The sequence below is a fragment of the Microcaecilia unicolor genome, chromosome 5 (genome assembly GCF_901765095.1).
Source record: "Microcaecilia unicolor chromosome 5, aMicUni1.1, whole genome shotgun sequence".
Lineage (NCBI taxonomy): Eukaryota > Metazoa > Chordata > Amphibia > Gymnophiona > Siphonopidae > Microcaecilia > Microcaecilia unicolor.
In genome coordinates, this window is record NC_044035.1 from 218,062,659 (window position 1) to 218,084,272 (window position 21,614).

General features: G+C 49.2%; 1 protein-coding gene across 4 annotated transcripts in view; it reads right to left on the bottom strand.

Moving 5' to 3' along the window:
* Window positions 1-21,614, bottom strand: part of PDXK (pyridoxal kinase) — a 282,079-nt gene that overhangs the window by 30,742 nt on the left and 229,723 nt on the right. Inside the window, exon 10 of one of the 4 annotated variants that reach the window (XM_030203775.1) lies at window positions 2,965-3,031. The exons of 2 other annotated variants lie outside the window; for them this stretch is intronic. In XM_030203775.1, the coding sequence (XP_030059635.1) occupies window positions 2,965-3,031 (67 nt within the window). Of the gene's footprint in view, window positions 1-2,964; window positions 3,032-21,614 lie in introns of those variants that run through there. One more of the 4 variants, XM_030203778.1, reaches the window with a different exon arrangement.

The window sequence follows — 21,614 nt, forward strand, 5'->3', positions numbered from 1 at the left end:
GTCCCATCTACCACAAGTTCATAAATTGTAGTACATAGGAGCCCTGCTAGACATGGTTCAAGCTCAAGCCTTTCTCCCTCTGGCATGGGCAGACATCCTTGTTGCCATTTCTGATCATATTTGCAGCAGCCAGCAGGTCATGGCTTGTCTCCTGTTGACATAGCCTCCACTGTTAATGCCATTCCCATAGCACATCTCTATATGAGATCTTCCCGGTGGACCCTAGCTTCCCAATGGTCTCAGGCAATGGGGAATCTAGTGGATGTCATTTGGATCACCCCAGAACTGACTCAGACCTCTCCTCTGGTGGATAATTTGGTCCCATTTGACCTTGGGACTACCATTTCAAATTCCTCCATCCCAGATGGTGTTGACAATGGATGCATCCAACTTGGGGTGGGGAGCTCATTTGGATGAGCTTCACACTCAAGGTCTATGGTCTGCCCAATTCTTCACCTGAACATCTCAAAGAATCCTGTGAAGATGGACAGCCACAGCTTCTCTAGATGAGGAGTTGCAGTCTAGAACTCAAACATCTCAGCTCTGGGCTCATCCTCCATTTCCAACTTAAAGGGGAGGGCAGCCGCCATCTCCTTAACAAAAGCAGGGAAGGAGAGACTCTCAGGTGGAGACTTACACCTGTCCTCAGGAGGAAAGGGGTCTGATGGAATTCCACAGGACTCCTGCTCTGAGAACTACCGTGGATCATCATCAGACTCCCATAAATTGTCCAAGTCGCAGTCAGCAAAACACTCTGCATGGAAGGGCTAAGTCTTCCTCTGCCGAGAGGAACCATGTCCTCGCCTGGAATGGCACAGAGATGCAGGTTTGCCTCTAGACTCTGGTGAAGCTCCTCCATTAGGTCAAGGGTGTACTCGCATGGGCAGGTGTCGACACCGATGCCCTATGTGGCACTGGTGTCGGTGACTGCACCACGGGTTCAGAGTCCTGTGGGGTAGAGTCATGGCTGGTGAAAGTTCCCCCGGTGCCAATGGACTCTGCATCTGAAGTAGCATGGCTAGGATCTGTTCATCGAGGGCCAACATCAGTAAAGGCTGGGGTGCCGGTTTGGAGACTGCTTGTAGCATTGTCAGTGCCTTAGAAGAAACTGGGTCCCAGCTCCCAGGAGATTGGCACAAGGGCCCCTCTTCAAGAGCGGCAGCGCTCTTCCCGACACTGATCCTTCTGAGGTACCAAAATTCAATGCCCCAGAGCTCCCAGCACTGTGCATCAAAGGGGGACTGATGCTGGTGTTTCTTGGCCTTTGCCCTCGATGCTGATGAGGACGAAATTGAATCCCCACAACTCCTTGTCAGGTTCAATGCTGACTGGTCCCAGAGGCCCTGCACAGTGGTTGGTGCCAAGGTAGGTGGAGACTTACTCAATGCACGTCTATTCCCAGTGTCAGATACAGGCTTGGTAGCCATAGGGATTGATGCTGGTGCAGACGCCAAGGTCGATACTGATGCCAACCTCTAAGGTTTAGACCTGGCTCCAAAAAGTTTCTCTTTCTGAGCCTCTCTAGACTTCTGGGTTCTTTTCTGCATACGCAAACAAAGAACACAGTTAAGATGGTTATGGTCTGGACCCAAACACTTGATATACCAGGAATGGGTGTCAGCCCCAGATATGGTCCAATTGCACTGGGTACAGCGCTTGAAACCACTGGGAACTTTAGAGAAATGCTTCCCAAGTCTGGTCCTCGAGTACCCCTTGCCAGTCAGGTTTTCAGGATACCCACAATGAATATACATGAAAGAGATTTGCATATAATGGAGGAAGCATATGCAAATCAAGTTCATACATATTCATTGTGGATATCCTGAAAACCTGACTAGCAAGGGATACTCCAAGATTGGACTTGGGAAACACTGCTTTAGAGGACATGGAAGGGAAAACTGCTCAAGCAAAATCAAACTGCTCAATGGTTAGGGGAAAAAGGGGTATAAGCTCATTTGAACCTAGAAAAAAGCACAAACGGGCCTCCAGGAACAGCACAAAGGTAGACTTTATATTATAAACACCTGACATGGGCCGTGTTTCAGCATCCAAGTGCCTGTGTCAGGGGTTGTGAAAATAAATCCTATGATGGTAATGATGAAACAACACTCAACTTCTTTGTATTGCACAGACCTCGGTCCATCATAGGATTTTTTACGACCCCTGACGCAGGCGCTAGGATGCTGAAACACGGCCCATGTCGGATCTTTGTAATAAAGTCTACCTTTGTCCTGTTCCTGGAAGCCCGTTTGTGCTTTTTTCTTGGTTTGGTTTTGTGGTGTACTTGGAATCCTCTCTTTTACTCTCGTATCGCTCATCTGAAAAATACTCGAAGTATCCAAGCTGGTGCTCAGGCCTAAAAGGGCCTCTGGAGCCGAAAAATAAAAAACTTAAAAGTGAGGAAAAAAAAGTCCACTAAGGGTACTAGGAGAGTTGAACTAGACAAAAAGGTAGAAATAAAGTTTAAGGGGGAAAAACCGCAAGGGAAGGCACCTGAATCAAGAGAAAATATGAACGCACTAAAAAGTGAACTACAAAAACACAACCTCTTGTCTCCACGGATGAAGAAAGATTGATGGTCCTCGCACATGAGTCGGGTGGGAAAGCACCTGCGTATGTACGGTGGGAGCCTTGCCTCGAGCTCATAAGAAGACAGTACGCGAGGCATTTCCATACCGGGCGCCATGAATGACATCACCCACATGTGGGAATTATATGGCCCACTTGTCCTTGGAAAAGCTATTGCAATTTGCATGCATTATGTTACTGCATTGGGAGTTAACTCAATGAGTAAAAATATGCACTAAATTTAGTGGGGTTTTTTTTTTTTTTTTGCATTTTTCATGCATGAACACCCAGTCAATAAGTTCCTCATTTCAAAGTTCATGGTACAGTGTAATCATTAATATAAATCATGCAGCCATGGAACAGCTGTGTACAGGGGGGCTCTTTATCACACATTACCTTTTGCACTTCGAATTGTCCTTTGCAGAACAAGCTGCATAGCAGACACAGTCTTCTCACAGGCCATCTGCAATCCAGGAGAGAAGCAACGCATTATTGTTTCTCACACACCAGCCCACCGACACTTTATTAGAGCGTAAGAGGAGTTTCACAGCTACATAGAGTTGGAAGTATCATCACAAATCCTATCCTGTGATTTATTCTCAGATTGGAATTACTATCTCAATATCCAGAATTGATTTAAAATTAAAGAAATATATATTTTGATTCTTCACTTTAACTGGATCTTGGATAAAGAACCAATACATTTTTCAGACAGTATGTTTTGGAATGTGATTTACTGCTTCATCATAAATCAAGCCATAAATACAGTAATGATCTATGCAATACTGAGATTTTGCGAAAACTATAAAGATGAGCTGTTTTTGCACATGCACCTTAATTAATTACATTAGTACAGAGGAGGCAGTTGTTACCATGGGCTGGCAGGTTGCAGACCCTGGGTATGATAATTTCCCTTTGCAAAGTATGTGATAAAAAAGAAACCAGCAGCACTGCAGACCTCTAGATTTTCAAAGCATGTCGGTTAAATCCATGCACACCTGGGGGAATTCTGTGCAAAAGGTTTGAAAATGCTGCACACAATATTTAAAAATTCTGCAAAATTCTACATTGTTTAATTGTAGTGTTTTGCACACAATTTCTCCATTATAAGGCCTGAAATTCCCTCCTGCCTTTTCCCTCCTCAGGCTCCAGCCTCCCCAGTAGCATCTCTCATTCCAACTGCACTTCTCTTTCTAGCTCTCAGAAAGATCCCTAATTCTGCCCCAAAGTCTTCTCCCACATGCAATACTCTCAAGTGTCTTCCCCCCAGGCACACAACTTCACCTCTCATTGTTTCTGCTCCTCTCCCCAGCTATCATTCTGTTTCTCCCATCCTCAAGCTTGATTTCCACCCACACCAATGGCAAAATCTCAACTTGTTCATTCTCTACCCCATGGCATAATCTCAGCTTTCTCTGCCCCAACCCAAGAAAAATCCCCATGGCATACTCTCACCTTGCTCTGCCCCCCTCCCACATGGCACAATCAGTTTGCTCTGCCTGGCCCCCCTCTCCATGGCATACTCACCTTGCTGTGCTCCTTCCAACCTCCCCATAGCTCACTTATCTGGCACAGCTGCTCACTCCCCCTCCCCCGTAGAGACTGTGCAGCAGGTGGAGAAAATGAACCCCTGCATATCAGGTTACATTCCCCCCCCCCTGCCAGTTTAGATCCGATTGTATATATGAACTGTACATAGAATTTCAATTAGGAGTGTGTGGAACAGATATAGACATTTCAGCAAGATCATCCTCATAAGAGATTCAATCCTGTCCATCTAGGATAGACTCATCTCATCCTAGTGTGCTAACTCTTGTGATAGGGATTTCAAAAGTGGAATATAGTTATATTGGTACAGCTTAGGTGGGGTTTTCAACCCAGTCCTCAGGGCACAACCAGTCAGTCAGGGTTTTTAGGATATTCGATAGTCTGAAAACCCTGACTGGCTGGGTGTGCCCCAAGGACTGGGTTGAAAACCTCTGGCTAAGGTATATAGTAACATAGTAGATGACAGCAGAAAAAGACCTGCACAGTCCATCCAGTCTGCCCAACAAGATAAACTCATATGTGCTACTTTTTGTGTATACCTTACCTTGATTTGCATCTGCCATTTTCAGTGCACAGACCGTGGAAGTCTGCCCAGCACTAGCCCTGCCTCCCACCACCGGCTCTGCCACCCAATCTCGGCTAAACTGACATTCAGCGGCACTGCCCGGTTAAGGTAAAATTATGTATCATACCTGATAATTTTCTTTCCATTAATCATAGCTGATCAATCCATAGACTGGTGGGTTGTGTCCATCTACCAGCAGGTGGAGATAGAGAGCAATCCTTTTGCCTCCCTATATGTGGTCATGTGCTGCCGGAAACTCCTCAGTATGTCGATATCCAAGCTCCATCCGCAGGACTCAGCACTTAGAGAATTACACCCACAAAGGGACACTCTGCCCAGCTCACCACCGCCGAAACGGGGGAGGGGAATAAACCCAGCTCATCCCCACACAAGTGGGGGAGGGGAATCCGTCCAGCTCATCCCCGCGGAGCGGGGGAGGGACACCACCCCGCCGATGCGGGGGGATCTGGCTTATCCTGCAACCGCAACCGCGGGAGGAGCTGACTGACCCTAACACCGCTGAAGCGGGAGGGGTACAAAGCTGCCCTACAGCCGCACGAAGCGGGAGGGAGCGCCGGCAGAATTTAGGTCTCAATCCAGCCCCGTAAAACGGAGGGGAGAGGAATGCAGCAGCTCACTGTAACACAAACTCGTCTCAACTCTTGAAGAATCCAATTGAAAAAACTTGAACACGAAGTCCTCCTGAACAGGAACTGAAGACTAAACTTGAATCTGAAATGCAACCAGAATATAAACAGTACAGATATCTGGGAGGGGCTATGGATTGATCAGCTATGATTAATGGAAAGAAAATTATCAGGTATGATACATAATTTTACCTTCCATATCATCATGCTGATCAATCCATAGACTGGTGGGATGTACCGAAGCAGTACTCACCCAGGGCGGGACATTGAAATCCCTGACCGCAACACTGAAGCTCCAAACCGGGCCTCCGCCCGAGCAGCCACAGTCAAGCGGTAATGCCTGGAGAAGGTATGGGCCGATGCCCAAGTTGCCGCCTTGCAAATCTCTTCCAAGGAGACGGACCCGGCCTCTGCCATCGAGGCCGCCTGAGCTCTATTGGAGTGAGCCTTCAGCTGGATAGGCGGCACCTTCCCCGCGGCCACATAAGCCGCTGCAATAGCTTCCTTGACCCATCTTGCCACTGTAGGCTTAGCAGCCTGCAGACCCTTACGAGGACCTGCAAACAGGACAAACAGATGATCCGATTTCCGGAAATCATTGGTCACTTCCAAGTATCTGATGATGACTCGTCTCACATCCAGATATTTGAGAGCAGAGTATTCCTCTGGGTAGTCCTCCCTATGAAAGGAAGGGAGACAGAGCTGCTGATTCACATGGAAGCGAGAAACAATCTTGGGCAGGAAAGAAGGCACTGTGCGAATAGTCACTCCTGCCTCAGTGAACTGCAGAAAAGGCTCTCGACATGAGAGTGCCTGGAGCTCGGAAACTCTTCTGGCTGAAGTGATAGCCACCAAAAAGACTGCTTTCAACGTCAGGTCTTTCAGAGATGCCCTCGACAAGGGTTCAAAAGGCGGCTTCTGCAAGGCTCTTAGCACCAGGTTGAGATTCCACGCAGGCACCACTGAGTGCAGAGGAGGGCGCAGGTGATTAACTCCCTTGAGAAAACGTACCACATCTGGCTGCGAAGCCAGGGAAGCACCCTTCAGGCGGCCCCTGAAGCAAGCCAGAGCCGCTACCTGGACTTTAAGGGAACTGAGCGACAGGCCTTTCTCCAGACCTTCTTGCAGGAACGCCAGCACTGAAGAAATTGGAGCAGTGAAGGGAGAAAGTGAGCCTGCTTCACACCACGCTGCAAAGGTACGCCAAACCCTGGCGTAAGCAGTAGAAGTAGAGCGCTTCCTCGCTCTCAGCATAGTGGCGATGACCTTGTCTGAGAAGCCCTTCTTCCTCAGACGCTGCCGCTCAATAGCCAGGCCGTAAGACCAAAGGGGAAGGGATCCTCCATCACCACGGGACCCTGATGCAACAGGCCCTGCTCCACTGGCAGCCGCAGAGGGTCGTCCACTGAGAGACTGATCAAGTCCGCATACCAGGGACGTCTGGGCCAGTCCGGACCCACCAGGATTATCCGGCCCGGATGCTTTGCCACCCGGTCTAGTACCCTGCCCAACATGGGCCAGGGCGGGAACACATAGAGAAGCTCTTGTGTCGGCCACTGTTGGAGAAGAGCATCTACTCCCAGAGATCGAGGGTCCCGTCCTCTGCTGAAAAAGCGCGGCACTTGGCAATTGGCCGATGACGCCATCAGATCTAGGCTCGGCTGGCCCCAGCGCTTCGTGATGTCCAAGAACGCCTGAGCCGATAACTGCCACTCTCCGGGGTCCAAGGTATGGCGACTGAGAAAGTCCGCCTTGACATTCATGACTCCGGCAATGTGGGCAGCTGACAGCTGTTCCAGGTTTGCTTCCGCCCACTGGCATAGATTCATGGCTTCCTTGGCTAGAGGGGCGCTCTTGGTACCTCCCTGGCGGTTGACATAGGCCACAGCCGTGGCACTGTCCGACAGGACCCGTACTGGCTTCAACGCCAGTACCGGGAGGAACTCCAAAAGCGCCAACCGAATGGCTCTGAGTTCCAGGAGGTTGATAGACCACTTTGCCTCTGCAGGAGACCAGAGCCCCTGCGCTGTCCTTCCCAAGCAGTGGGCTCCCCAGCCCGTCAAAGAGGCGTCCGTCGTGACGACAATCCACTCCGGGGTCACAAGAGGCATCCCTGCAGACAACTTTGTCTGTGTTCAGCCACCAGCTCAGCGCCTTGCGCACTGCTGGGTCCAAGGGAAGGCGCACAGCATAATCCTCCGACACCGGAGTCCAGCGCTGCAGCCGAGAGTGTTGTAGTGGTCTCATATGAGCCCTGGCCCAGGGCACTACTTCCATCGTGGCCGTCATAGAGCCCAACAGCTGCACATAGTCCCAAGCCCGAAGCGGACAGGCTACTAGGAACTGGTCCACCTGAGCCTGAAGTTTGACAATCCGATTGTCCGGCAGGAACACTCTGCCCACTTGGGTGTCGAATCGAACTCCCAGATACTCCAGGGACTGAGTCGGGCGCAGCTGGCTTTTCTCCCAGTTGATGATCCACCCCAGGGAGCTCAAAAGAGCAATCACCCGGTCCACAGCTTTGCCGCACTCTGCATAAGAGGGGGCTCGGCTCAACCAGTCGTCCAGATAAGGATGGACTTGTACTCCTTCCTTTCGCAGGAAGGCCGCGATGACCACCATTACTTTGGAGAAGGTCCGCGGAGCAGTAGCCAACCCGAACGGGAGGGCTCTGAACTGGAAGTGTCGGCCCAGGACTGCAAAACGCAGAAAGCGTTGATGAGGAGGCCAGATGGGAATATGCAAGTACGCTTCCTTGATGTCCAAGGATGCCAGGAACTCCCCTGCCTTCACTGCCGCTATAACAGAGCGGAGAGTCTCCATGCGAAAGTGCCGAACTTTCAAGGCCCGATTGACCCCTTTGAGGTCGAGGATAGGCTGTACAGAACCTCCTTTCTTTGGTACCACAAAGTAAATGGAGTAACGTCCCTTGCCAAGCTGATTTTCTGGCACCGGAACGACCGCACCCAGGCGGATCAGATTGTCCAAGGTCTGCTGCACTGCCACAGCTTTGACCGGAGACTTGCAGAGAGAGAGTACAAACCCGTCTCTTAAGGGTCGGCAGAACTCTAGCTTGTAGCCGTCTCTGATGACTTCCAGCACCCAAGCGTCTGAAGTTACCCTGGTCCACTCGCCCAGAAACTAGGACAGGCTTCCTCCAATCTGCACTGGGCCATGGACCAGGACCCCGTCCATTGGGTACAAGACCCTGGGGGAGGACCGGAGGGCGCACCTCCGGGACGGCGGTCTCTGCGAAAGGAATGCTGCTTGGGGGAGAAATTCCTCTTGAAGGAAGAGGGGGCAGAGGAGCCCGACTTGCCCGGGCGGTACCGACGGGCTTCCTGAAACCGTCCTCTGGAGATACCGGGGCGAGCACTGGCCCGAGCCCTGACCTCTGGTAACCTCTTGCTCTTAGACGTGCCGAGATCGGTCACAATTTTGTCCAGCTCGACCCCAAAGAGCAGCTTGCCTTTAAAAGGCAACTTAGCCAGGCGGGACTTAGAGGCGTGGTCAGCAGACCAATGTTTCAGCCAAAGCCACCGCCGCGCAGAGACTGTCTGAGCCATACCTTTAGCCGAGGCTCTCAAGACATCATACAGTAAGTCTGCCAAATAAGCCAAGCCCGATTCCAGGGCCGGCCAATCAGCCCTCAAGGAAGGATCCGAGGGGGAAGCCCGCTGCACAATCGTGAGGCACGCCCTGGCCACATAGGAGCCGCAAACTGAGGCCTGCAAACTTAAGGCAGCCGCCTCGAAGGACGACCTTAAGGCCGCCTCCAATCTTCTGTCTTGGGCGTCCTTTAGGGCCGTGCCACCTTCCACCGGCAACGCCGTTTTCTTAGTCACCGCAGTGATTAAAGAATCCACGGTAGGCCAAAGAAAGGCTTTCCGTTCACTTTCAGGCAGAGGATAGAGGCGGGACATAGCCCTAGCCACTTTGAGGCTCGCTTCCGGGACATCCCATTGAGCCGAAATTAAGGTGTGCATGGCATCATGCACGTGGAAGGTTCTAGGCGGGCGCTTTGTCCCCAGCATAATGGCGGAGCCAACAGGGGCTGAGGGAGAGACGTCCTCTGGACAGAAAATCTTCAAAATGCTCATGGCCTGCACTAACAGGTTGGGCAAATCCTCTGAGCGAAAGATCCGCGCTGCAGAGGGGTCATCCGCTCCATCCGAGCGGGAATCCGTCTCCTCCAAGGAATCCCCAAAGGACCGTTGGGAGAACTCAGATACGCTGCCCTCATCTACATCAGAGAAAACAGAGTCCTCTAAGGCCTGGGAATCCACCCGAGGGCGTTTACTTCCGGGGGCCTCAACCCCTTTATCGGACAAGGGAGAAGGGGCAGCGTTTTGCATAAGGAAGGCCTGATGCAGCAGCAAAATAAACTCGGGGGAGAAACCCCCCAGACTGTGCACTTCAGCAGCCTGGGCCACAGCCCTAGACGTACCCTCAACCGGTGCTCGCAAGAGCGGGGGAGAAACATGTTGCACATCCAAGATGGCGTCCGGCGCGACACTCTGCGAAGGAGCCGCGCGGGAAGAACGGCGCTTAACTGTAGCTGCTTTTTTGCCGTCGCCCAAATCAAGGGCGGCCATGGCATTAACGTCTCCCAGCTCAAGGGCGGCCCAAGAAGAAGCCGTCCGAGCAGAGTGGCCGGCCAAGATGGCGGAGGCGAGCAGCGGGGGATCGGCGTTTATGGCGGGAAAAACCGCCGCACCGGAGGAAGACCCGGGACACTGACCGGCCTCCGAACTGACACCCAACAAGGGCGAATCAGACTTTAAGACCCCCGCATCCCCGCTAGAAGCGCACACGCGGTCCGGGGAGCGATTCTTCGCGCCCTCGCCCTCCGACGCCATAGGCCACGTGGAGATCGATCGGGGAACCCCCTGCCCGCTATAAAAAGGTAAAAATTACCTGCTTCTCGCTCCGAGCTGTAACGACCTGGTGTCCCAGTGAGTAGCTGCAATAAACGTTTAAATAAACGTCGAAATAAACGCCTTTAAGGACGTCCAAAAATTTTTTTTTTTTTTTAAACGGAGCCAGCGGGAGGGGGGAGAAAAGGAGGGACCTGGCGCCACCAGGTTTGCACTTGCTCAAGAAGAGCCCTCAACCCCAGGTACTCAACAAAACCTAAAAATTAGGCTTGGAGACCTAGCCAGAGCTGCTGCTGTGTGTGACCACCACCTGCTGAGATAGAGAACATACTGAGGAGTTTCCGGCAGCATATGACCACATATAGGGAGGCAAAAGGATTGCTCTCTATCTCCACCTGCTGTTAGATGGACACAACCCACCAGTCTATGGATTGATCAGCATGATGATATGGAAGTGCCACTTAAATATCAGCAGTTGGGCGGCCCCAAGTGATTTAAGCAATCCGGAGCCACTCCTGCTTACTTAGACCGCTTTGAAAAATTTTGAAGTGATTCGTTCCTCCCTGTTCGGCCATGGTCAGAACAGAACATATCTCCTGTTAAATTAACTGCCAATGATTTTTAGCTGACCCTTGCCATTTAAGTTAGTGTGCCATCTCCTCTGGAACAGTATGATTAAAGATTTCAGACTTAGTCAAGTTGATTTAGAAACCAGATACTCCCTCATATACCTTAAACTCCTGAACAGGAGGGGGGGGGGGGGGTTGGAGGCATCTTATAGTTTCTCCCTGCCACTCTTAACCTTTATCCTCTGAGTGAAGGGTTCTATAACTAAAGCAAATAGCAATGGTGACAAAGGACAACCCAATTGGGTCTCTCTCCCCATAGCAAAGGTTGGAGAATAAGTTCCATTTACTTTCAAGCAACCTAGGGGCTCACTATACACTGCCCTTATTCAATCTACAAGATCCCAATCCCACCTGCTCTAATATGCGAATTGGCCTACAGGAACCACAAAGCAAGTTATCTTTATCCTTTTTAATTATCTTAAACGCCTGCTGTCCCCATACATTAAGTTAACAAATCGCCTGCTTGAGTGACTTAAATCCTGCTGCTAGTGGGTCCACTCTCTAGTTTCTCTCTATCTAATCCATGAGCCTGCTCCATGGACAACTGGGGAAGGTTCACCCTGGCTAAGTATTCTTCCATCTCTTCTGAGGCAGGATCTGATTCAGGGCTGTACGGTTCCCTATAATACTCCATGAATCTTTCCTGTATTTTCCTATCTTCTGTCAGAACCTCCCCTTCTTTACTTTTAATACTGAAAATGTTGTTTTAAAATTTCCTGAATTTTCAACTTATGGAGCTAGTAATTTCCCAGCTTTGTTGCAGAATGCAAAATATTTCTGCCTAATCCTATCCAAATGGTACTGGAGGAGGTGGCCCAGTTGGAAGTCTTGCAGTTTCTTTCTTATATCTAAAAGCCTACACCACACCACCTTATTTTGAGAATTACCATTTATGGTGCTGCAATTTGGGTTCTGTTTTAGTCACAACCTTTTTTTAAAAAAATGTGTAGCCAAGGCTATCAACTTGCCTATAGAACTTCCTTTAACCTTTCCCAAATGCTCATCAGAGACACTACCCTTGGGCTATTAATACCCAAATATTCCTTAAGGTTCCCCCCCACCCCCCCAACTGTTTCACCACTTCCAGGTCATCATTTAAGCCTCCAGTATCTTGTACCTGTGCTGTGAGCCCACTGCATCCAGACCCACTCTGGAGCATAGTCCCACCAGTGGCATAGCTATGGGTGACACTGGTTGGGCTGGGGCACATCTACTTTAGAGCTCAGGCCCCCCAGCAACAGTACACCCTTCTTGCAGCTGGCAGGTGAACAGCTCCACATCCTTAACTTTCTCCCCTGCAGCTTGGTAGTCACTGACAGTTTTGGTGAGATGACACCAGCACCTGGTGCATGCTCAGTTCAGCTGGGGGGGGGGGGGGGGGGGGGGCAGACTGCTAAAAGGACATTATACCCACCCATTCTGGTAGTAGGCCTACTCAAAATTGGGGGTCTGGCTATGCCGCTAGTTTAGACTACACTCTGTAACATTCAAAACAATGTATTTATAAAATTTAAACGCTGCCTAACATTAAGCGGCTTACAAAAGAAATATATATAAAATTATTCACTCACAAACAAAGAATTAAATAAACATCAAAAAAATAAAAACAAAAAAGCTGTTTGTTTGAAAACCCAACAAAACATTTAAGAGCATACATCTTAGCATTCAGAAACATTTCAATATAACTTTTAAACATTCTTTTTATATGGGAACAACTACTACTTTAGACAACAAAACCATGTCAGTCCCTGCCCCCAGTTTTATGGTTGGTCCACTGCCAGATTCCAGTAGCATCCCCCTCAGCTCATTCAGAAACCCTTCCTGAACAGAATCTGATTAAAAAAAAAAAAAAAAAAAAAAAAAAAAGGAATGTAGCAGGTGGTTTGCAGATGCCAAAGTAGCAGAGGAAATAAGCAAACCAAAATATGTAGAAGTCTAAAAGAAACTTTAATTCAACAACCCTTGAGGATGTAACAAACAAATCACCTGACATGTAGAGTTTGTTTAACCAGTTTAGTGAAACCAGTGAAAAACACCTTTCTGATATTAATCACCCTGATACAACCTCTTAGTGGCTGAAACGTAGCCACATCAGGCGCTTTGTTTGTTACACTCTCAAGAGTTGTTGAATTAGTTTCTTTGGAGGCATATTTTCAAAGCACTTTGGGAGGCTAAGTTCCATAGGTTTCTATGGAACTTTGGGAGGCTAAGTGCTTTGAAAATGAGCCCCTTGGACTCCTACATATTTTGGGTTTGCTTACTTTGAGAATTTGGTATGTAAACAGTGACCTCGATCCCGAAATACACATTTTGGTACATATACATTGACCTCGATCCTGGAATATTTTTATGAAGTTGCATCATTAGAATCTTTACCCCCTCCCCATTCTTGTCTCTCAAGACGTTTGATGCAAAGAATCTGTGTGGATATTCCTGTGTTATGTAGAACTTCTCAAATGTATTTCTTGAATCTAACAAATATGAGCTCCATGCCTTTTCAAGTCCTGAAATAGCATGCTAGTTTTTTTTTTTTAAGGCAATACAACTTTTTGTTACGAAAGTAAATAGAGAAAAAGGAGACCATTTTGGTTCTCAAAAGAACATGATGAAAAGGTAAGAAAAAAATTGTTTGCACTCAAATAGCCAACACAGTAAAATGGGAGACAAGACATTTTTTTAGAAGATAAACAGAAATAAGAATGCAAACGAGGTACTCCTTGAATAATTTTCAGAAAACTATATTTATGAAGCAATGTGAAGGGACTGGATGGGATTAATCCAATTTGGGGAAGTTCTGCCAGCTCTTTCTGACCTTTTCAATGCCTTTTAGAGTCAGGAGTGGTCCTGAAGAACTAGAGAAGGATGTAGTCCTCCAGAAATGTGAAGTAAGGAGGAAACTGAGAACTACAAGCCGGTTAGTTTTACCTCTATGATAAGTCAATGACCACTATGATAAGTCAATTAATAGACACAATTGGAGAGGATAGTGCAGTTTCTGGAATTCAATGGATGGTTTTACTAGAGGTAGGTCTTGTCAGCTGAATCTGATTAATGTTTTTGCTAAACAAATACTTTTGTTCTGTTTTCACTGAAGAAAATCCTGGAGAAGGACCACGATTGATTGGCAAAAGTACATACGAGTATGGAGCAGATATAGCACCATTCACAGAAGCGAGTGTATGAGCAACTTGAAAATCTAAAGGTGGACAAAGCCATGGGACCGGACGGGATCCACCCCAGGATATTGAGGGAGCTCAGAGAGGTTCTGGCGGGACCTCTTAAAGATTTGTTTAATAAATCCTTGGAGATGGGAGAGGTTCCGTGGGACTGGAGAACGGCGGATGTGGTCCCTCTTCACAAAAGTGGTAATAGGGAAGAAGCTGGAAACTACAGGCCGGTAAGCCTCACTTCGGTTATTGGAAAAGTAATGGAAGTGATGCTGAAGGAAAGGATAGTGAATTTCCTGGAAGCCAATAAGTTGCAAGATCCGAGACAACATGGTTTTACCAAAGGTAAATCGTGCCAAACAAATCTCACTGAATTCTTTGACTGGGTGACCGGAGAACTGAGTCAGGAACATGCTATAGATGTAATCTACTTAGATTTCAGCAAAGCTTTTGAAATGGTTCCCCACAGGAGGCTCTTGAATAAACTTGACAGGCTGAAGATAGGACCTGATGCAGTGAACTGGATTAGGAACTGATTGACAGACAGACGCCAGAGGGTGGTGGTAAATGCTATTCGCTTGGACGAGGGAAAGGTGAGTAGTGGAGTGCCTCAGGGATCAGTGCTGGGGCTGATTCTGTTCAATATATTTGTGAGTGACATTGCCGAATGGTTAGAAGGTAAAGTTTGCCTTTTTGCGGATGACACCAAGATTTGTAACAGAGTGGACACCTCGGAGGGAGTGGAAAAAACATGAAAAAATATCTGCAGAAGCTAGAAGAATGGTCTAATGTTTGGCAATTAAAATTCAATGCGAAGAAATACAAAGTGATGCACTTAGGGAGTAGAAATCCACGGGAGACGTATGTGTTAGGCGGTGAGAGTCTGATATGTACGGACGGGGAGAGGGATCTTGGGGTGATAGTATCTGAGGATCTGAAGGCGACAAAACAGTGTGACAAGGCGGTGGCCGTAGCTAGAAGGTTGCTAGGCTGTATAGACAGAGGTGTGACCACAGAAGAAGGAGGTGTTGGTGCCCCTGTACAAGTCGTTGGTGATGCCCCACCTGGAGTATTGTGTTAGTTTTGGAGGCCGTATCTTGCTAAGGATGTAAAAATAATTGAAGCGGAGAAAAAAAAAGGCTATAAAAATGGTATGGGATTTGTGTTACAAAGCGCATGAGGAGAGACTTGCTGACCTGAAAATGTATACCCTGGAGGAAAGGAGAAACAAGGGTGATATGATACAGACGTTCAAATATTTGAAAGGTATTAATCCGCAAACGAATTTGTTCCGGAGACAGGAAGGCGGTAGAACTAGAGGACATGAAATGAGGTTGAGGGGGGGGGGGGGGGGGGCAGACTCAAGAAAAATGTCAGGAAGTATTTTTTCACGGAGAGAGTGGTGGATACTTGGAATGCCCTCCCACGGGAGGTGGTGGAGATAAACGGTAACGGAATTAAAAAATGCGTGGGATAAACAAAGTAATCCTGATCAGAAGGAATGGATCCTCAGAAGCTTAGCGGAGATTGGGTGGCAGCACCAGTGGTTGGGAGGCGGGGCTAGTACTGGGCAGACTTCTACGGTCTGTGCCCTGAAAATGGTAGATACAAATCAAGGTCAGGTATACATATAAAGTAGCGCATACGAGTTTATCTTGTTGGGCAGACTGGATGGACTGTACAGGTCTTTTTCTGCCATCACCTACTATGTTACTATCAGGCTTATTTTCGAAAGAGAAGGGCACCCATCTTTCGACACAAATCGGGAGATGGGCGTCTTTCTCTCAGGGTTGCCCAAAATGGCATAATCGAAAGCTGATTTTGGACATCCCCAATTGCTTCCCGTCACGGGGATGACCAAAGTTCCCGGGGGCATGTCAGAGGTGTAGCAAAGGCGGGACTGGGGCGTGCCTAACAGACGGGCATCCTCAAGCGATAATGGAAAAAAGAAGGGCGTCTCTGACGAACACTTGGCCGACTTTACTTGGTCCTTTTTTTTTTTACGACCAAGCCACAAAAATGTGCCCTAAATGACCAGATGACCACCAGAGGGAATCGGGGATGACCTTCCCTGACTCCCCCAGTGGTCACTAAGCACCTCCCACCACGAAAAAAAACTTTAAAAACTTTTCTCTTTTTTTTTTTTTTTTTTTAATAGAGGATGGGTGAAGGATCTCCATCGCTATGCCTCTGTCCCTGTGATGGCAGTTGAGGACGTCCTTTGCTATTTATTTATTTAGATTTTGCTCACACCTTTTTCAGTAGTAGCTCAAGGTGAGTTATATTCAGGTACACTGGATATTTCTATGCATCCGTTCCTGCGACGGCAGTTGAGGACGTCCAAAATGTGGATGTTTGTGAGAAGGATGTCCATGCCTGAATGTTTCTGTGAGAAGGACGTCCATGCCTGCTATGCCTCTGACACCCCCTTTATTTATTTGGATTTTGGATCTAAAGTAGCAGCTGTGGGATTTGAACCGGTGACCTCTGGATTGTAAGACCAGTGCTCTAACCACTAGGCCACTCCTCCAATCCACTCCCTTGAAATTTGGCCATCCCTGCGGAGGGGGGGGGGGGGGCAGTATGCAGGTCTCTGGGGGGAAGGTATGTGTGTGTCAGCAGAGGCATAACGAACGTGTGGACATCCTTCTTTCAAACATTTTGGACGTCCTCAACTGCCCCCTCCAACCTGTATGCTTCTACAGATTCTGGCTGTTAGTTTGCCAGTTCAAGTGGGCGAAGCTGGATCTCAAGTAATGCCTGTGGGTTTGAATGCAGAAGGATATTCTGGAATTCTTAGGAACCGAATGATATCTGGGACTGGTGACTCACTCCGGACTGCATTGGGAGTAAGTAACACAACAAGTTGACTCACTCCACACTGTATTGGGAGTGAGTAATGCAACAAGTATTGGAAGAGAATTAAAGGGATTCAGGAAACCTAACTGAAAATTAAGCTTGTGTTGGTTTTCGACGTAAATTGGAACTGATGGAAAATCATTTAAAAAATTGTAACCTTAGGTTCTTGCATTTCCCTAGAATTAATATGTTGCTATCAGGAGAACTATTTAAGAAATATATGTTGGATGTTTTAAAACTCACAAATGAAGCTCTTTCTCCAGTTAATAAAATTTATTATCTGCCGTATGCAAAGAGTCAACCTGTGGAATCTGAGGAGCCAGCATTTAGTGGAGGGTTGGAACTAGTTTCCCCAAACAGTTTAAATGTGACTGTGATACTGGAAACATCTTTGGATTTGGTTGATACTCATGCTACTCTATTAGTGTCCTTTGTGTCTGAGTCTGATAAAAATTTAGCACTAAAAATGTTTGTCAGAAATAGCGAATGCTACATACCTGTAGAAGGTATTCTCCGAGGACAGCAGGCTGATTGTTCTCACTGATGGGTGACGTCCACGGCAGCCCCTCCAATCGGAACACTTTCTAGCAAAGTCCTTTGCTAGTCCTCGCGCGCCGATGCGCACCCGAACCGGCTCGTGCCGGCCAGTCTCATATGTAGCAAGACAAAGACAAGGGAAGACACAACTCCAAAGGGGAGGCGGGCGGGTTTGTGAGAACAATCAGCCGGCTGTCCTCGGAGAATACCTTCTACAGGTATGTAGCATTCGCTTTCTCCGAGGACAAGCAGGCTGCTTGTTCTCACTGATGGGGTATCCCTAGCCCCCAGGCTCACTCAAAACAACAACCATGGTCAATTGGGCCTTGCAACGGCGAGGACATAACTGAGATTGACCTAAAAAATTTACCAACTAACTGAGAGTGCAGCCTGGAACAGAATAAACATGGGCCTAGGGGGGTGGAGTTGGATTCTAAACCCCGAACAGATTCTGAAGCACTGACTGCCCGAACCGACTGTCGCGTCGGGTATCCTGCTGCAGGCAGTAATGAGATGTGAATGTGTGGACAGATGACCACGTCGCAGCTTTGCAAATCTCTTCAATAGTGGCTGACTTCAAGTGGGCTACCGACGCCGCCATGGCTCTAACATTATGAGCCTTGACATGACCCTCAAGAGCCAGCCCAGCCTGGGCGTAAGTGAAGGAAATGCAATCTGCTAGCCAATTGGATATGGTGCGTTTTCCTACAGCCACTCCCCTCCTGTTGGGATCAAAAGAAACAAACAATTGGGCGGACTGTCTGTTGGGCTGTGTCCGCTCCAGATAGAAGGCCAATGCTCTCTTGCAGTCCAATGTGTGCAGCTGACGTTCAGCAGGGCAGGAATGAGGACGGGGAAAGAATGTTGGCAAGACAATTGACTGGTTCAGATGGAACTCCGACACAACCTTTGGCAAGAACTTAGGGTGAGTGCGGAGGACTACTCTGTTATGATGAAATTTGGTGTAAGGGGCCTGGGCTACCAGGGCCTGAAGCTCACTGACTCTACGAGCTGAAGTAACCGCCACCAAGAAAATGACCTTCCAGGTCAAGTACTTCAGATGGCAGGAATTCAGTGGCTCAAAAGGAGGTTTCATCAGCTGGGTGAGAACGACATTGAGATCCCATGACACTGTAGGAGGCTTGACAGGGGGCTTTGACAAAAGCAAACCTCTCATGAAGCGAACAACTAAAGGCTGTCCTGAGATCGGCTTACCTTGCACACGGTAATGGTATGCACTGATTGCACTAAGGTGAACCCTTACAGAGTTGGTCTTGAGACCAGACTCAGACAGGTGCAGAAGGTATTCAAGCAGGGTCTGTGTAGGACAAGAGCGAGGATCTAGGGCCTTGCTGTCACACCAGACGGCAAACCTCCTCCATAGAAAGAAGTAACTCCTCTTAGTGGAATCTTTCCAGGAAGCAAGCAAGATGCGGGAGACACCCTCTGACAGACCCAAAGAGGCAAAGTCTACGCTCTCAACATCCAGGCCGTGAGAGCCAGGGACCGGAGGTTGGGATGCAGAAGCGCCCCTTCGTCCTGTGTGATGAGGGTCGGAAAACACTCCAATCTCCACGGTTCTTCGGAGGACAACTCCAGAAGAAGAGGGAACCAGATCTGACGCGGCCAAAAAGGAGCAATCAGAATCATGGTGGCTCGGTCTTGCTTGAGTTTCAACAAAGTCTTCCCCACCAGAGGTATGGGAGAATAAGCATACAGCAGACCCTCCCCCCAGTCCAGGAGGAAGGCATCCGATGCCAGTCTGCCGTGGGCCTGAAGCCTGGAACAGAACTGAGGGACTTTGTGGTTGACTCGAGATGCGAAGAGATCCACCAAGGGGGTGCCCCACACCTGGAAGATCTGTCGCACTATACGGGAATTGAGCGACCACTCGTGAGGTTGCATAATCCTGCTCAACCTGTCGGCCAGACTGTTGTTTACGCCTGCCAGATATGTGGCTTGGAGCACCATGCCGTGACGGCGAGCCCAGAGCCACATGCTGACGGCTTCCTGACACAGGGGGCGAGATCCGGTGCCCCCCTGCTTGTTGACATAATACATGGCAACCTGGTTGTCTGTCTGAATTTGGATAATTTGGTGGGACAGCCGATCTCTGAAAGCCTTCAGAGCGTTCCAGATCGCTCGTAACTCCAGAAGATTGATCTGTAGATCGCGTTCCTGGAGGGACCAGCTTCCTTGGGTGTGAAGCCCATCGACATGAGCTCCCCATCCCAGGAGAGACGCATCCGTGGTCAGCACTTTTTGTGGCTGAGGAATTTGGAAAGGACGTCCCAGAGTCAAATGGGACCAAATCGTCCACCAATACAGGGATTTGAGAAAACTCGCGGACAGGTGGATCACGTCTTCTAGATCCCCAGCAGCCTGAAACCACTGGGAAGCTAGGGTCCATTGAGCAGATCTCATGTGAAGGCGGGCCATGGGAGTCACATGAACTGTGGAGGCCATGTGGCCCAGCAATCTCAACATCTGCCGAGCTGTGACCTGCTGGGACGTTCGCACCCGCGAGACGAGGGACAACAAGTTGTTGGCTCTCGTCTCCGGGAGATAGGCGCGAGCCGTCCGAGAATCCAGCAGAGCTCCTATGAATTCGAGTTTCTGCACTGGGAGAAGATGGGACTTTGGATAATTTATCACAAACCCCAGTAGCTCCAGGAGGCGAATAGTCATCTGCATGGACTGCAGGGCTCCTGCCTCGGATGTGTTCTTCACCAGCCAATCGTCGAGATATGGGAACACGTGCACCCCCAGCCTGCGAAGTGCCGCTGCTACTACAGCCAAGCACTTTGTGAACACCCTGGGCGCAGAGGCGAGCCCAAAGGGTAGCACACAGTACTGGAAGTGACGTGTGCCCAGCTGAAATCGCAGATACTGTCTGTGAGCTGGCAGTATCGGGATGTGCGTGTAGGCGTCCTTCAAGTCCAGAGAGCATAGCCAATCGTTTTCCTGAATCATGGGTAGAAGGGTGCCCAGGGAAAGCATCCTGAACTTTTCTTTGACCAGATATTTGTTCAGGGCCCTTAGGTCTAGGATGGGACGCATCCCCCCTGCTTTCTTTTCCACAAGGAAGTACCTAGAATAGAATCCCAGCCCTTCCTGCCCGGATGGCACGGGCTCGACCGCATTGGCGCTGAGAAGGGCGGAGAGTTCCTCTGCAAGTACTTGCTTGTGCTGGAAGCTGTAAGACTGAGCTCCCGGTGGACAATTTGGAGGTTTTGAGGCCAAATTGAGGGTGTATCCTTGCCGGACTATTTGAAGAACCCACTGATCGGAGGTTATGAGAGGCCACCTTTGGTAAAAAGCTTTCAACCTCCCTCCGACTGGCAGGTCGCCCGGCACTGACACTTGGATGTCGGCTATGCTCTGCTGGAGCCAGTTAAAAGCTCGTCCCTTGCTTTTGCTGGGGAGCCGAGGGGCCTTGCTGAGGCGCACGCTGCTGACGAGAGCAAGCGCGCTGGGGCTTAGCCTGGGCCACAGGCTGTCGGGAAGGAGGATTGTACCTACGCTTGCCAGAAGAGTAGGGAACAGTCTTCCTTCCCCCGAAAAATCTTCTACCTGTAGAGGTAGAGGCTGAAGGCTGCCGGCGGGAGAACTTGTCGAATGCGGTGTCCCGCTGGTGGAGCTGCTCTACCACCTGCTCGACTTTTTCTCCAAAAATATTATCCGCACGGCAAGGCGAGTCCGCAATCCGCTGCTGGATTCTATTCTCCAGGTCGGAGGCACGCAGCCATGAGAGTCTGCGCATCACCACACCTTGAGCAGCGGCCCTGGACGCAACATCAAAGGTGTCATACACCCCTCTGGCCAGGAATTTTCTGCACGCCTTCAGCTGCCTGACCACCTCCTGAAATGGCTTGGCTTGCTCAGGGGGGAGCTTGTCCACCAAGCCCGCCAACTGCCGCACATTGTTCCGCATGTGTATGCTCGTGTAGAGCTGGTACGACTGAATTTTGGCCACGAGCATAGAGGAATAGTAGGCCTTCCTCCCAAAGGAGTCCAAGGTTCTAGAGTCCTTGCCCGGGGGCGCCGAAGCATGCTCCCTAGAACTCTTGGCCTTCTTTAGGGCCAAATCCACAACTCCAGAGTCATGAGGCAACTGAGTGCGCATCAGCTCTGGGTCCCCATGGATTCGGTACTGGGACTCAATCTTCTTGGGAATGTGGGGATTACTTAATGGTTTGGTCCAGTTCGCCAGCAAT